The sequence below is a fragment of the Manis javanica genome, chromosome 13 (assembly GCF_040802235.1).
Source record: "Manis javanica isolate MJ-LG chromosome 13, MJ_LKY, whole genome shotgun sequence".
Lineage (NCBI taxonomy): Eukaryota > Metazoa > Chordata > Mammalia > Pholidota > Manidae > Manis > Manis javanica.
In genome coordinates, this window is record NC_133168.1 from 8699803 (window position 1) to 8714242 (window position 14440).

General features: G+C 35.5%; 1 protein-coding gene across 7 annotated transcripts in view; it reads left to right on the forward strand.

Annotated features, from left to right (window-relative positions):
• Positions 1-14440, forward strand: part of FBXL4 (F-box and leucine rich repeat protein 4) — a 63365-nt gene that overhangs the window by 28805 nt on the left and 20120 nt on the right. For all 7 annotated transcript variants that reach the window (XM_037001092.2, XM_073220932.1, XM_037001096.2 and 4 more), the window contains exons 5-6: positions 2717-2961; positions 10013-10226. In XM_037001092.2, the coding sequence (XP_036856987.2) occupies positions 2717-2961; positions 10013-10226 (459 nt within the window). The remainder of the gene's footprint in view (positions 1-2716; positions 2962-10012; positions 10227-14440) is intronic.

Below are 14440 nucleotides of genomic sequence, written 5' to 3' on the forward strand. Positions count from 1 at the left end.
GAGAGGAGGCTATAAAGTTATCACCAATTGCAGACAATATGATTATGTATTTACAATACTCAGGAGGATAGACTAAGAACTATTAGGAACAATAAGCAAGTTGGCAGGTTATAAAGATAATAGACAAAAATCAATAGCTTTAGGAACTCTAGGAACATAAAAGATCATTAAAGGATAAATCAAACCATGCCCTTGAGTAGAAAGGCAGAATAAAGTAAAGGTGTCAGTTTTCCTTAGTCTGTGTATTCAGTGAAATTACAGTTAAAATGCCAACAGAATTTTGTTTTTTACTTGGAAAGCTCACCTATAAAACCTGAAAACAGGAGAATTCTGGACAGGAAGGGTAATGGAGGGGGCAGGAGTGCCACCAGATGAGAAAGCGTATTATGAAGCTACGGTACAGATATTTGTGGGTAAAAAATGAATACAGATTCTCATTTGCAACTAAACCAATGCGTTCCAACATCTAAATGTCTAAAAATGGAGAACATCTATTTGATCCAGAGGGTCCTTGGTATGTGAGAAATGAAGGATAAAAAAATGGAACAAAATAAAGTCCAGACCAACAGGAAAAAGGAAACACGGACAGCTCCTTTGACTAAGGATTACATTTCTGTAATTAAACACACACACACACACACACACACACACACACACACACACACACATGCACACACACACACATACAATCAACAATCCATACTGGTTTTTAAAAATTTTTTTCTGCCTTTCAGAATGACAGAATTTAAAAGTATTGATACCAGTGTCATCTAAGACATAAGTGAGTAGGTGTTTTTATATAGTTTGTGGTAAATTGATGCAACATTCTGAGGGGCAATTTTGTGCTTATATCAAAACTTAAATGCATGAAATATTTGCACAGCTTGCCAGGATATACACACACACACACACACACACACACACACACACACACACACACACACACTGATATTGCAGCAATGTTTGAGGTAGGGTAAAAGAAACAAGAAATACATCAATGAGAAATTAGTTGAATTTAGTATGTCACACCTATAAAATGGAATGGGGTGGATTTGTATGTACAGGTATAGAAAATCTCCAAGATATATCATTACAGGAGAGAAGCAAGGTGCAGAACAGTGTACATAGCATCGTTCTTTTAGTGTACATCCAAAAATAGAACTTCATACATATTTATCTGGAAAGGATCAGAAAAACAACAGTGCTTACCAGTGGGAAGAGGGATTGTAAGATTTGAGGGTAGAGAGGGACAAACTTCTCATTTTCTACCTTTCTGCAGTGTTTAGGTTTTCTAATGTTTTACCTGAATTTTCTTTTGTTGTTTGTATAAATTTTACATGTCAGCAGTGTACATGTTATGTGGATGATGAGATTTTAGACTAACTTTTAATTTCTTTATATTTCCAGGTTTTTATAATGCACACACACCTCTTAATGTTATTTTTTTGAATCCCAGTTCAAATGTGAAAAATAAATAGCAAAAACATGCCAAGCCTTACTATACTCAATATATATGTTAGTCATCAATGCTCATATTTTACATACACTTTTTAAGCTTATTATCATGTTGTTCTCACTATTTTGTAATATTTTGGCCTCAAACAGTGAAATTCTAACCTGAATTAATACTGGACCTACATGGCCAAAAAATTGAAGAACATTTAGGTTAAAGGGTATATTTGCGATACAAAAAATGTAGCCACATAAATACACTGCATTAAGAAAAAACTCAACCTTCTCCTTCGCCTAAAAAGTTTTACTACTTAGCAAAGTACTCAAATCTTTTTTTCTTTATTTCATGGTTCAGAACAGGCTATTGTAGTTCTTCGAAAATTACTTTAGAAGCTTGAACTGTTCACCATTAAGAAAAATAAACTTTGGACTAGTTCAGGGAAATTTTAATCAGAGACAAAAATCTTTTTGATTCCGCTTCCGTAATACTTTTTGTATCTGCTCGCTGCTCCATCCTCACTGCCCGTTTTCTCTGCTTGGGATTCTGCAGTAGCCCCCTGGCTGCTTTCCCTTGCTGCTCCCCTGCCTCCAGAAGTATCCCCTGCAATGATCTTTCTAAAATACAAGTCTAACCGCGTCACTCCGCCGTTCAGATCCCTTCAAGACTTCTCATGGCTTTCAGCATAAACCCAAGCTGTGTGAGGCTCTTTGTAACCCCATCCCTACCACTCGTCTTGTCTTTGACTTAGTTTGCTTTTCACTCTTGAAAGCGGAGCCTTCCTCATACAAGCACGCGTGCATTTTGTGGTCAGGCCTGGACCTTGTGTAGAGTTCTCGTAGCGGAGCATACTTCTATCAGAGCTTCTAAAGCCTGTCATCGTACTTAGTAGTCCCCTCTGGATGCAGTGAAGCTCTGAAAGCGGGAGCTCTTTTCTCTGTCACCGGTGTTTGATGTGTAGTAGCTGTTGAGGAAATGTGGAATCTGTGAACAGCTGTGGTACTCAACAGAGTACCTGAATATATCTTTGCACTCTACCAAAAAAATAGTCAACATGAGCTGAGTATACTTTGAAAAGTTTTGAAATGTAATATAGTCTCCTATATGTATGGTTTTGTCTGATTTGGGTAATTTTATTGAACATTGATGAGTATGTGAAAATATTGTTGTAAGGTAGACGACGCTATTGTTCTTTATTAGACCATGTTATACGCTTAATAAAGTGATACTGTTTTCAATCTCAATGATTTTTTTTCTTTTGTGTAGCTCATTCAACTGATTCTGAATCATCTCACATTACCAGACCTCTGTAGATTATCACAGACTTGCAGACTACTGAACCAGCATTGCTGCGATCCTTTACAATACATCCACCTCAATCTGCAGCCGTACTGGGCAAAATTAAACGACACCTCTCTCGAGTTTCTACAGGCTCGCTGCGCTCTCGTCCAGTGGCTTAATTTATCTTGGACTGGCAACAGGGGCTTCATCTCTGTTGCTGGATTTAGCAGGTTAGTGCCAAGCCTTGTTGAGTTGATTTCACCAGCAGGCTATCCTTCCTGTGTAGTAGTTTGTGTAATGAAAGTCCAAAATGATGTGCCATGTACTTTACAGAAACAAAAAAGAAATATGTTTTGTGTATCATGTTGAGAATGTGTGTGCTTATAAAAGTGAATGGGTTTCAACATCTTCTTCAGCTAAATTTACAAATATGAAGGGAAGCTTGCCTTTGACCTCATAGTCTTTAACTCCCAAGTAACTTTCAAGAGAGCTCTCCTTCTTTCTCAGATTTTAGCACGGATGATTAAACACATTTTAAAAACTATTTCCAAATCAAAACCTACCTCTCTAATATGATTTGTCAGAAATGGAAAACAATTTATTATAGAACATTTTTAATTAAACCTTAATTACATGTGCAATACATCACCCAAATTTAGAAGCTCATTTAAACTAATTATGTTGAAAATGCAGTTGCATGCTAAACAGGCTACCACACTTGCATACCTGCCCAGGTGTTTCTACTCCTTTCTATTTAAGAATTTAGTTTCCTCACTATTAAACGTCACCTGTTAGACATTTGAAAGCTCTCACAAGTGCATATTCATTTAGTAATGCCACAGTAATTTTTCTTATGATACAACAGGTGTTTTCTCTTAGCTTTGGTGATGGTTATTCTCATTGTATGTTATAGTATAATCCCATCATTTCATTAAATTAAGTAATGAAGGAGTGGAAACTTTGGGGAAATTACCCGTTATTTTTGATTAATGAACAAACTTCTGTTTTTAGAAGTTAAAAATGAACTGCAGCTTCCCTTACACATATCCCCAGTGGATACCTCCTTGAACAGTGGTTTATGGATTAGATATTTGTATATTGAGCCGTTTCCTCTTGACTTATATTATAAAAATAAAGATGCAGTTCCAGAAATACTTGATATCATTAGATTCTCATGAAGTAAACATGTTTAAGATAGTAACAGTGTGTTCCAAATGCTCATATTGATAGCACAATTGTTGCACCAGCCCTGCAGGCTTGGAGCACATGTGAAAGCATGGACGCACTGAATTTCTTCTTTCTTTTCTCACATAAACAGAGCCGGGGTGGGGAACACGTTCTTAGATAAAACATGTTATTGTGGGTCAGAGAATCTAAAGATTTTATAACATAGTAGGTATACAAAATTCCTTTTCATTATGTAAGTTTAGAGTGGGTATCTGTACTAGGAAAAATAAAGCTTTTGTTTTCTTGGCAGGGTAATTTGGGTGATTTTTTTTTTATAGAATCCACATTTAAAAAATTTGTAGGCATTTGACAGCTGTCTAGTGGAACACAGCTTAGTCCTTTCTACTTCCTTCTGCCCCAAATACACACACATTGTTCACAAATTTTCCTCTTTGCAAGTAGGACCAAGAGGACACGATGACTGTGGGTATTTAGAGCACACGCCATGAACCATGAAAGAAGACTGAGAGCAGATAGAACAATTGGTGTCAGTAAGCGTTATTTTACATTGTGAGGCCCTTTTGGATATTTTAATTACCTTCATACTCTTTCCTCAGTGTTGCCCACTATCAGGAAATGTTTGTTTTCACCCTTTGTGTGCAAGGCATTCTAGTGAGTGGTGCTGACCACGTAGAGAGATGTCTAGTATAGTTCCTACGTTCAGGCTACAGAAAAGATAAAGATATGAAGATAAACATAAATATATTCTTGCTCTATTTTTATAACAAAATAACAAGGTGGCAACTAACGATTATCGACATTCAGGAAAACATTGGTGGTGAATGGCTGAAGTCCAGGTTCTTCAGAGACATGCTTGCTGCCTGTAACTGTGATATAATGAGTAAAAATGTAAAAGTAATATTAAATTAGTTTTTTGAAACTCTTTAAGTAGCTCATTCTAGCGCATAAGCAGAAGCATAAGTTGTGAGAAAACTTAACAGTGCTATTTAGCAGTAAAATTTTAGACTCATATTGGATAAAGATCTGCTTTTTTCAAGTCAGTTATGTCAGTTGCTGTAGGACTGTTTGCACAATCACAGAAATACATACATAAATTTAAGTCTTCCGTATTTCACTATGGTATTTCAAACAGTAAAACCATAAATCTTGATAAGCACAGTCAGTGTTCCCATTCAGAAAAGAAAAAGTTTAAATAACAGAGAGAGAGAATCTCTTTTTGAGGGGTGGGAGATCCTAGAGTTTCCCAACTCATCGCTCTGGCCCCTCGGCCCCTCGACCTGACTAGCGATCATAGTCATTATGGCTTCTGGGCGGCATTCCCAGAACAGACAATGAATATTCATGGCTTGACTATTAATGAGTCATCTATGCATAAGTGTGGTTTGTTTATGCTCATTACTGTGAAGAAGATGTATTTATAAGACTTTAAAACAGAAAAGTACATTTATAAACTAGAGGAGACCAAAGATGATGAGCTGGTGTTTGAGCAGCTCTTTGGGAAAAGTTTGATACCGTTTGTTTTTGTTGCCTAAAAGCCTTATTCTCACAAGTTTGGAACCATTTTACTGGATTTTAAGGTGACTTTTTAGGAATTTATATTACTCAAAATAGCAAGGAGATAGGTTAAATTGGAATAATAACTTAAAACTTTTAATCAGTTATTAAAACCCTATTCTATCTACAGATTTGTGATTTGCCACTTCAAGTACTGCTAATGCATATCATTACTCATTGAAATAACATCTATTATAATTCTGCGTTTCTCCTATCATACAATGCCCTGGAGTCTTGGATATTCGTTGCCTCCCAGCCTGAAGCCTTAGGTTCATTTGTCTACTATCATATTTCTTTTGATAGTTGCCTAAATTTAATCACCTTGACCTCTCCCTCAGTTATGTAGAGTTTTTTACTCCTAACCCCTCTACTTGATTCCTTCAGAAAACATTCTTGGATGCTTTCTAGATTGAAGAACTTTATTAGATGTTTGATGCAGAGCTACAGTTTTATAGGACAGAGAGCTTATTGCCATAGTCACATACTTGCTTATCAGTTGCTTCATTTAGATTGTCAACTCCGAGAAGTCAGAGACAATTTTAAGACTTTTTTTCCTCTTCCTTCTACCATTGCTGGATAGTACCATACACAGTTAAGCAGGAAGTTTTCTTGTTATTGGCTTCATTTTGGATCAGATGTATTAAATACTCCCAACTTATTTCGGATTGAAAATTATCTTAAATATGCTGTTTTCTAAACCTCAGTGAGGGTCAGCTAACAAAACATAAGATTAGAAATCAGAAGCCAGGGATATTTAAATCTCATTCTCCCCTTTACACAGCGGACCAGTTGTGAGAATTAATGCCTCTTATTTTGTGATGAGTGATCTCAGATTAAATCATTCAGTCAATTGATATTAATTATTTTAGGGTGCAAGTCACCATTTAGTAACTTATTTCTCGTGTACTCATATTACTCTGGATGAAGTAATTCATCTTATAATGATAAAAAGGTTTTTTTTCCTCATAGAAGGAGACCTAGTTTGGGATTGTTTGTCTGAATTTAGATCTTCTCATAATGTCCTCAACATCAAGACATACTTTATGAAAATTCATACTCCAGAATGAATAGACTGTAGGAATTAAAGGAGCTGTAATTCTCCTTTTAGGTGACCAGTATCACAATTGAGATGAATAGAGGACAAAGACAAAAACATGTATGCAATTATGCATTAAAATAAAACTCATACGGGGACTGTCAAGGAAAGAAACAAGAGTTGTATTCAGCTAAGTACTTGAGTCTGCTGTTGCGTCTGCCTTCTTGGAATGGGCTTATATGAAAAAGATAACTACCGATCTTATGAGTTGAGGAAGGGAGAATACAGGGATATTGACCACGTTATCTGCTCAGAGCAAAAATATGCAATATAGAAAAAGAGAGAGAGTCAAATGTAGTTTAGGTATGATCATTATTGTTATTGTGCTTTCAAATTCTATCATTCATTAAATCAATTCAGGGAGTTTTCTGGTCTGTTAACAGTTGGCTTTCTGGTGATTGGCTTGATATCACTCTATAAATTCTTTAGAGGGGTAAATTCCAATAATGAAAGTGTGGAGGAAAGGGATGTCAAAGTATTCCAAGTCTAGTATGAAAAAGAATTGCAGAACAAAGTGCTTTGCCAAATAATGAAGACCTTCAAGTGATAAGATGCTAAGGGTTTTAATTTTAAGAGTCAATATTCTCATTTAACTTGTGTATTCTGCACATTTTAGAAGTATCAAATAAAAATAGGATGCTCTTTAGTTCTCTGAAAGCCTACATCTATTTATAAGCTAGCTAAACTGCTAGCTTACAAATAATGAAGAACTGCCCATAAACTAATGTGTATACTCAAAATAAGGTAAAAATGTTAATCTCATCGTATTTCTTGGGAATAATTTGATCCTATTAAGGGAAAAATACTCTGAGTCCATAGAATTTAGTGTGTTTCAGAATTGAGGAAACTAAAATTCTCTAATTGCCTTTTCAGAGTTGGAAGATTCATTTAGCAAACTCTTATCAGATCTTTTTTACATGCCTGATGTTGTGCTAAGTACTGGGTACACCAAGAATGTGTTTCAATTACCAAAGGATTTGAGGAAGCTTATAAAACTTAGTATAAACAAATTAGTAAGGAAGGAAATTGTCATTAAGAGAAAAATAGTGGTTGAAATAGATGAGTATGAGTTCAATTCAGTATATAGAAGGTATATCATAATTCAGGATATGTTGTCTACATTGAAGTAGGTCCAGAACCTGGATAGTGAGCACCGTGTTCAGTGGTGCCGTCTGGATCCAGTGAACCACCCTCTTCCTTGAACATTGTAGTGGTGTGCTGATGGTCCCATTTTTGCTCCTGTTCCCCTTCAGTCTATTCCCCAAACAGAAACCAGAGTGATCCTGTTAGAACATATGCAGGTTGGATCTCTCCTTTGCTCAAAACCCTCCAATGATTGGGAATCCCATCTTTCTCAAAATAAAAATCTAAGTCTTTTAGGACACACAGTGTATGCACTGCCCCTTTCCTCTCTGCTCTGCTGCTTATCTCCCCCTCACTCTGTGCTGCCTGCCTTAGCCTCCTTACAGTTCCTCCCTCTATGTGCTGTCCTGCCCCAGGGCCTTTGTGCTTGCCCTTCCCTTTGCTCGAAACACTATTTCTTCAGGTAATCGGCTTTGCTCACCCCCTCACTTCCTTTGAGTCTTGACTTACCTTCTCAGTGAGGCTTCTCAGGCCGCCCTATCCACCCTTATTCCTATTGCCCTTCCCTGTTTCTGTTTTCTCCTTGGCACTTTTCACTCTCTAACATACTATTTATTTACTCACTTATTTGTTTATAGTCTCCTTCTCCTACCAAAATGTAGGCTCCATGAGAGCAGGGGCTTTGTTTTGTCCACTGTTAACTCCCCAGCACCTGAGTAATGCCTGGCCCATAGTAGGAGCTCAACAAATATTTGTTGAGTGAACATACCTGATGCAAACTGCAATTTAGCTAATACAACTAGCAAAGCAACAGTAGTGAGATGGGTCTGTAGAAATCCAGGGGAGGGGGCAGTTTGAGGAGTGGCAGAGAATTTTAAGGAAGAGATGAGCAGTTGTGTGAAATGCCACAAGTAATAACCACCATATATACTACAAGTACAGCTACCCACCCCAAGGACTGAAAAAGCCCATCGGATTTGGCATTTAAAAGGAAACAGTGAATTTAGAGAGAGCAGAACACATATAGCAGAATACATATTGCAGTGGATTAAGAATAATGGGTGTTCAGGTATAAATAAGGTAGGTGGGCTCCTGGGTTATTTTCAATATTTTTAAATAAATTCGTAGCAATTGAATTTTTTTATTGTTGTTTGAATAAGAGACAGCCAAGATTTAACTTTTATTTTAATGCTTGTGGGGTGCTTTGACCTTTACACACTGCTTTCAAATACTGTTTGATGTTCAAAACCAGGAGGCAGTGTGACGAGTGCTATTATATAATCTAGTCCACCTTTTAGAGATGAAGGAATTCCAAGACTTGGGTAAATGCCTTTTCCAAGGTCACATGCTAGGGAGTAGTAGAAGAAGGCAAAAATCCATCTTTTGACTTAGAACTCCAGTGTTACTTCCTTTATTAATATAAGTGATTGATTCAGTCAATTTTATTTTGTATGTATATTTGTGAACTGATTAAATCATTTAGGAAAATGATATGGCATAAACTAACATTTCAGTACTGATACTGCTAAGATATGACACTGAGGGCACGCCTGTGTCAAGAGGCCTGGCCAGGGACTATCCGTGCGAGTGTTTAAGGGTCAGTTTGCTTAGTTGATAAAGTTTCATAGGTTCAAATGCTTCTAGACTCACATTTCCTTGATAACGGACAGTACTATTTTCCTCCCGTCTGTAACATAGCTAAGATAAATGTTGTTATTCCTGCTCTTATAATGAATTTTTGTCCTTCATGTTGAGTTATTTCTGTGTATTTTATGTGAGGCTACAATTGAATATCTTGTAACAATTTCAGCGCAGTCCAGCTACTAAATAGTAAGTTACAAGGAACATATCACAACTTACAGGTAAACCAACCCAGGAATTTTCTGGGTTGAGAGGAAGCTGGTCTGATTTGTTTTGAGGTCATTTAATTAAAGATGTCCCTTTGTGTGCCAGGTTGAAAATATATTATCCAGTACCAATTGGATACCATTTAGGGACAAATATCTTCCAAGAGTTTAGAGTTTACGTTTTGTTTTTTTTACTACCAACTCAGGTGTGAACTATAGGTAAGTAGTAACTGTAGGTAAGAATTACAGGTCAGTACACCCTCTACTTTCTTAATTTTTCACAACATTTTATATGACAGGAATCCATTTTTATTTTCTCCAGTGGATTTATTTTAGCCTAACCATGCCTACTGTGGTATGCAGGCGATGAGAATTTAACTGAAACAAGTTTTATATTTTCCCTAATAGAAATCCGTTCTTCTAAAGGTATCTGTTTCAAGTTGATATAGTTCCAAAGTACTTGTAAAAATATTTTTTAATTTTGTGAAATTCACTCTGAACATTATTTTACAGGTTTCTGATGGTTTGTGGATCTCAATTAGTACGCCTTGAATTATCATGCAGCCACTTCCTTGATGAAACTTGCTTGGAGATTATTTCTGAGATGTGTCCAAATCTACAGGATTTAAATCTGTCATCCTGTGGTAAATTACCACCTCAGGCTTTCAGCCATATTGCCAAATTATGTGGACTTAGACGGCTTGTTCTCTATCGAACAAAAGTAGAGGTAACAATAACTCATGTACATATTTGCTAATGTATAGCCAACTGAATACTTAGTTGCCTATAATTTCTCATATAATGTGATTTCTTATTTTTAAATAGATCAATGTAAGATGCCACCTGACTATTCTAAAAGCATTTGAGCTGATTTAAGTCATTTCAAAATTATTTAGATCTGGTGTGTTGTGTTTTTAATTATAAGAAAATGTTCTCTGTGTTTTTAAAGTTTTTGTAATGCTATTCATATTTCCAGGTAAAAAATACAAGCAGTGGGCTGAGGTGAGCTGAAATGCGGGCAGGGGATGAATTAGAGAAAGAGGTAGGAAGATAGTATTCAGGAAGGTATTTGCTTGGAGGGGGAGGAAGGAAAGTAGAATTTATCTAAGACCAGACTTAGTAGTTAAAATTCCTTATAGCATAGTTTCAGAGCCTCAATAAAGAAAAATGGAATCATGTCATATATATTGGTCCTCTTGATTTTCTTCTCATAGTATCTCTAAGACATCTTTCCAGGTCATAACATATACCACCTGACTCTTTTCATAAAGTGCATAGTGTCTGGTAACCATAATCCATTCAACCATTCCTGAAATGATCAATATTTAGGTTTCGCCAGTGTTTTTTCCCCTTTTATAAACTGTCTAGCAATAAATTCTTTTACACAGTTTTATATACACATGCTGTCACTGCTATAGGATAGAATCCTGTAAATGGTATTGCTTGTTCATAGATTGTGTGCCTGGGCCCGTGCAGTAAACAACCACTTCTTGTCACATACTTGTTCTCTCTCCTCCAGTCACATTGGCCTTATTTCTATTTCTTGGACATTCTGGTACGGTCCCTGCTCATGGCTTTTTCTCTTCACCCCATCGGGAATATTCTTCAGCGCATTTACATGGCTGTCCTCTTCTCAACATGAAAGTTCAACTTAAATTTTTTTTTTTTTCTGGAGATGGCTCCTTGGACATTGGTGAAAGGTAGCCCCCCACTTCTAGTTTTGTTTCTTTCATATCACCCAGCTTTATTTTCTTGTTAGCATCATTATCGCTCTGAAATTCTGTTTTCTTGATTTTTGTGTCCTTACACTGGGATGTAAGGTGTTTCATGAGGGTAGGAATCTTGCCTGTCTTTTTCTTTGCCATGGTTTCAGCATCTAGAATTGTACTAAGTAAAGGTTGGCTATTCAATAAATATGTATTGAATTAACAAATAAGAAAGCCGAATTACTTTTCCAAAATAATATACCAATTGCTTCTCACTCAGTGAACCCTTACCTGTATATCAGTCCCCTTATCTCTAAAATGGACATAATAAATGTACAGGTTTCATAGGGTCATTGTGAGAATTAAATTACATATAATGTGCTTGGAGGTTTCCGAGAACATAATAAACTCCCAGTAAGCATTAGCTGCTAATAACAATAGCAATAGTAATAATATTATGGCAATTTTGTAGTTTTCCTATGTGATAGGGGAACTCACTTCTCTCTATTGTTTTTAAAGTTTTATTGTAAATCCTGGTATATTATTTTTCCAGATGTACCTTTCAGCAAGGATTTTATTAGAAGCGCCTTCATTATATTTCATTTGTCTCTTTAATAAGGCTTCCCATCTGATTATGTAGGTCTTGTTTGATATGTAGGAGCATGTTATGGTTTTCTTCACATAGGCTTTAAATCTTTGTATCTTTCTGATTTAATTTGTGCCTTGCATTTTATAATCTTAGATGCTATTTTTTCTTCTATTTAATTTTAATTGATTATGGTTAGTATTAAAAGAAAAATTTGTTTTTTGTATATTTATATCTGCTAACCTTGCTGAATGCTTATAGTTGCTCTAATAACTTTAATGACATAATTACATAATCTGGAAATAAAGACACTTTTTCTTTTTTTTCCAGTGTATAAAATATTACTACATTAGATAGAACTTCATAAATAATGTAGAATAAAAGAATCACAACAGGCATACCAGTCTTATTTCTAATATAGTGGGAATGTCTCTAATGTTTCATTTTTTAAAATATTTATACAAAAATATTTGAGTACCTATTATGTACTAGACCCTATTATAGATTATTTTTATATGTTGTTTGATGTTGCTTTCTGATAAGTAGTCTTTATCATTCTTGTTTGATAAAGATACTTTGATACTTTATCAAAACTGTTTATGCTTTTTAAGCTTCTATTAACACAGTCATCTTTTTTTCTTCTTTTCTTTCTAATGTCTTATGTTGAACAGTGCTTACACTTCTGGGGTTGTCCCTACATGTTTTTAGTTTAGCATATAGCTAGATTACTTTTCTAATATTTTGGTGTCAGATTGCCTGGATTTGGATTTTTACTTTATTACTAATTTTGTTACCTTAAGGAAGTTTCTTGACCCACTGTGCTTTGCCTTCCCCTTTTATAAAGTGGCAATGCGTCTCCAAGAGTTGGTGTGAGGATTAACTGACTTAATATAGGTGTTGTGTCCACAACAGTCTAGGTCATGGTAAGTGGTCTTTAAGGTTTTACATAGCAGCACGATTTGGGAAACTCTGTTCTCTTTCTCTCTCTCCCTCTTTTAAATCTGGAATAACTTGAAGAAATGGAAATTATGTGTTAGATAGAATTTACCTATGAAGCCATCTGGGTGTATAGCCTTTTTTTGGTAGATCAGAGTAGATAACTTGTGTACTGAGTTTTTTCCTAATCTGTAGAAGCCTGAAAGTACGTGAGTACAAGAATTTCGGTTTAATGCAGTATTCCAAGTTTGGGGCAGAGTGTTTACTAGAGATTAACTGCGGACCTGATATGGTGGAAAGAAGACTTTGATTATATTTCTGGCCCTGCCAGTGACAAGCTTAGTAATTTAAGTTAAGTCACATAGTTTCTGAAATTCCCAGATCCTTTATTTGTAACATAAAAGGACTATTGTCCTTGAATGCCAGTTTAAAGATAGTATTAACCATGGGTTTATAGGTCTGTGGCGAAATGATGCACCATTTGTGTGGACATAAAAGTATCAACTGTCTTTTCTTGGATAGGCCTGTCCATTCTGAAATTATGTCATACCTGCTTTTTACTGGTATATTTACTATTTTATTGGCCTGTGTACTATAAAAATCTGATATCCTCTGAGCAAGATAGTACCCCACTTAAAATTTTCCTATTTAATTTTAAGAAGAGATATAACATAGTTAATTATATTAAATGAACCTTCAGGAAGAAAAATAGGGTTAAAGCCAAGAAATTTTATTAAATTGCTATACATCTGTGGTGATTTATAAAAGTATATCCCATGGGGTGCATTTGGAATGTTATATATTAACATGATTTAAGTGTCAGGGAATCGTTAAATAGCTCACAGTTTTCTTCAGTTCACCTCAAGAAACTGAGAATATGACAATTTTTTTTAAACGATGATTTAAAAGATTGAAAACATTTCAAATCTCAAAGAGTGGAGATCTATACATATGTATCTAAGTCTAGATAACATCAGCTCCAGCTTCCCTCAGTTACATAAATGTAGATGTAAAATCATTGTATGAATGAATTAAGATTTGAGTTGTACCTTATGTTACTCCCTATTAAAATTTGTTTTTATTAGCCTATTTGCTAAAATACCATAAAATCATTTATAAATTTATCCTATCCTTTTTCACTGTGTGTAGAAAAATTTATGAAATTGATTTTCACTGAACTGCAGTTGATTTACAGTAAAATAAAAAATAATGTCATTTTAGTAATATTAGGTGGTAAAATTCAAAATTGAGAAAACTTAACCCAGGCAGTGTTTACTTTTCCTGCTTCCCAAGTCTGTATTCAGTGTTCTCGGCCTATACTTCACTCACTTTTGGGACCTAATCAGACTCCCACATGTGTACTAAGTAACTCAGTGGAATAAAGAGAAGGCAACACAATCAGCTGGTCTCTTTTAAAACAGGTAAAAGCCATAGAACTGGTACTCGTATCAGTAGGCAAACACTTCTCTTATCATTTAAGCAAAGCATTATGTCACCCCCTTCTCCTTTCCATCCACCTTCCCTCAGTGATGTTGGTGATGAGAACAGAATGAGAAGCTGAGATTTCAGGGACTGGCTTCTCTCTAAACTTTACACGTAATCATTGGCAGTCCATTTAGATGTTATGTTTTGAAAAGATGGTGCAGTAATTGATTTCAAATGCCTCTGTTTGTTCTAAGGAAACATGAGAAGAAAAAGAAGATACAAATTTGA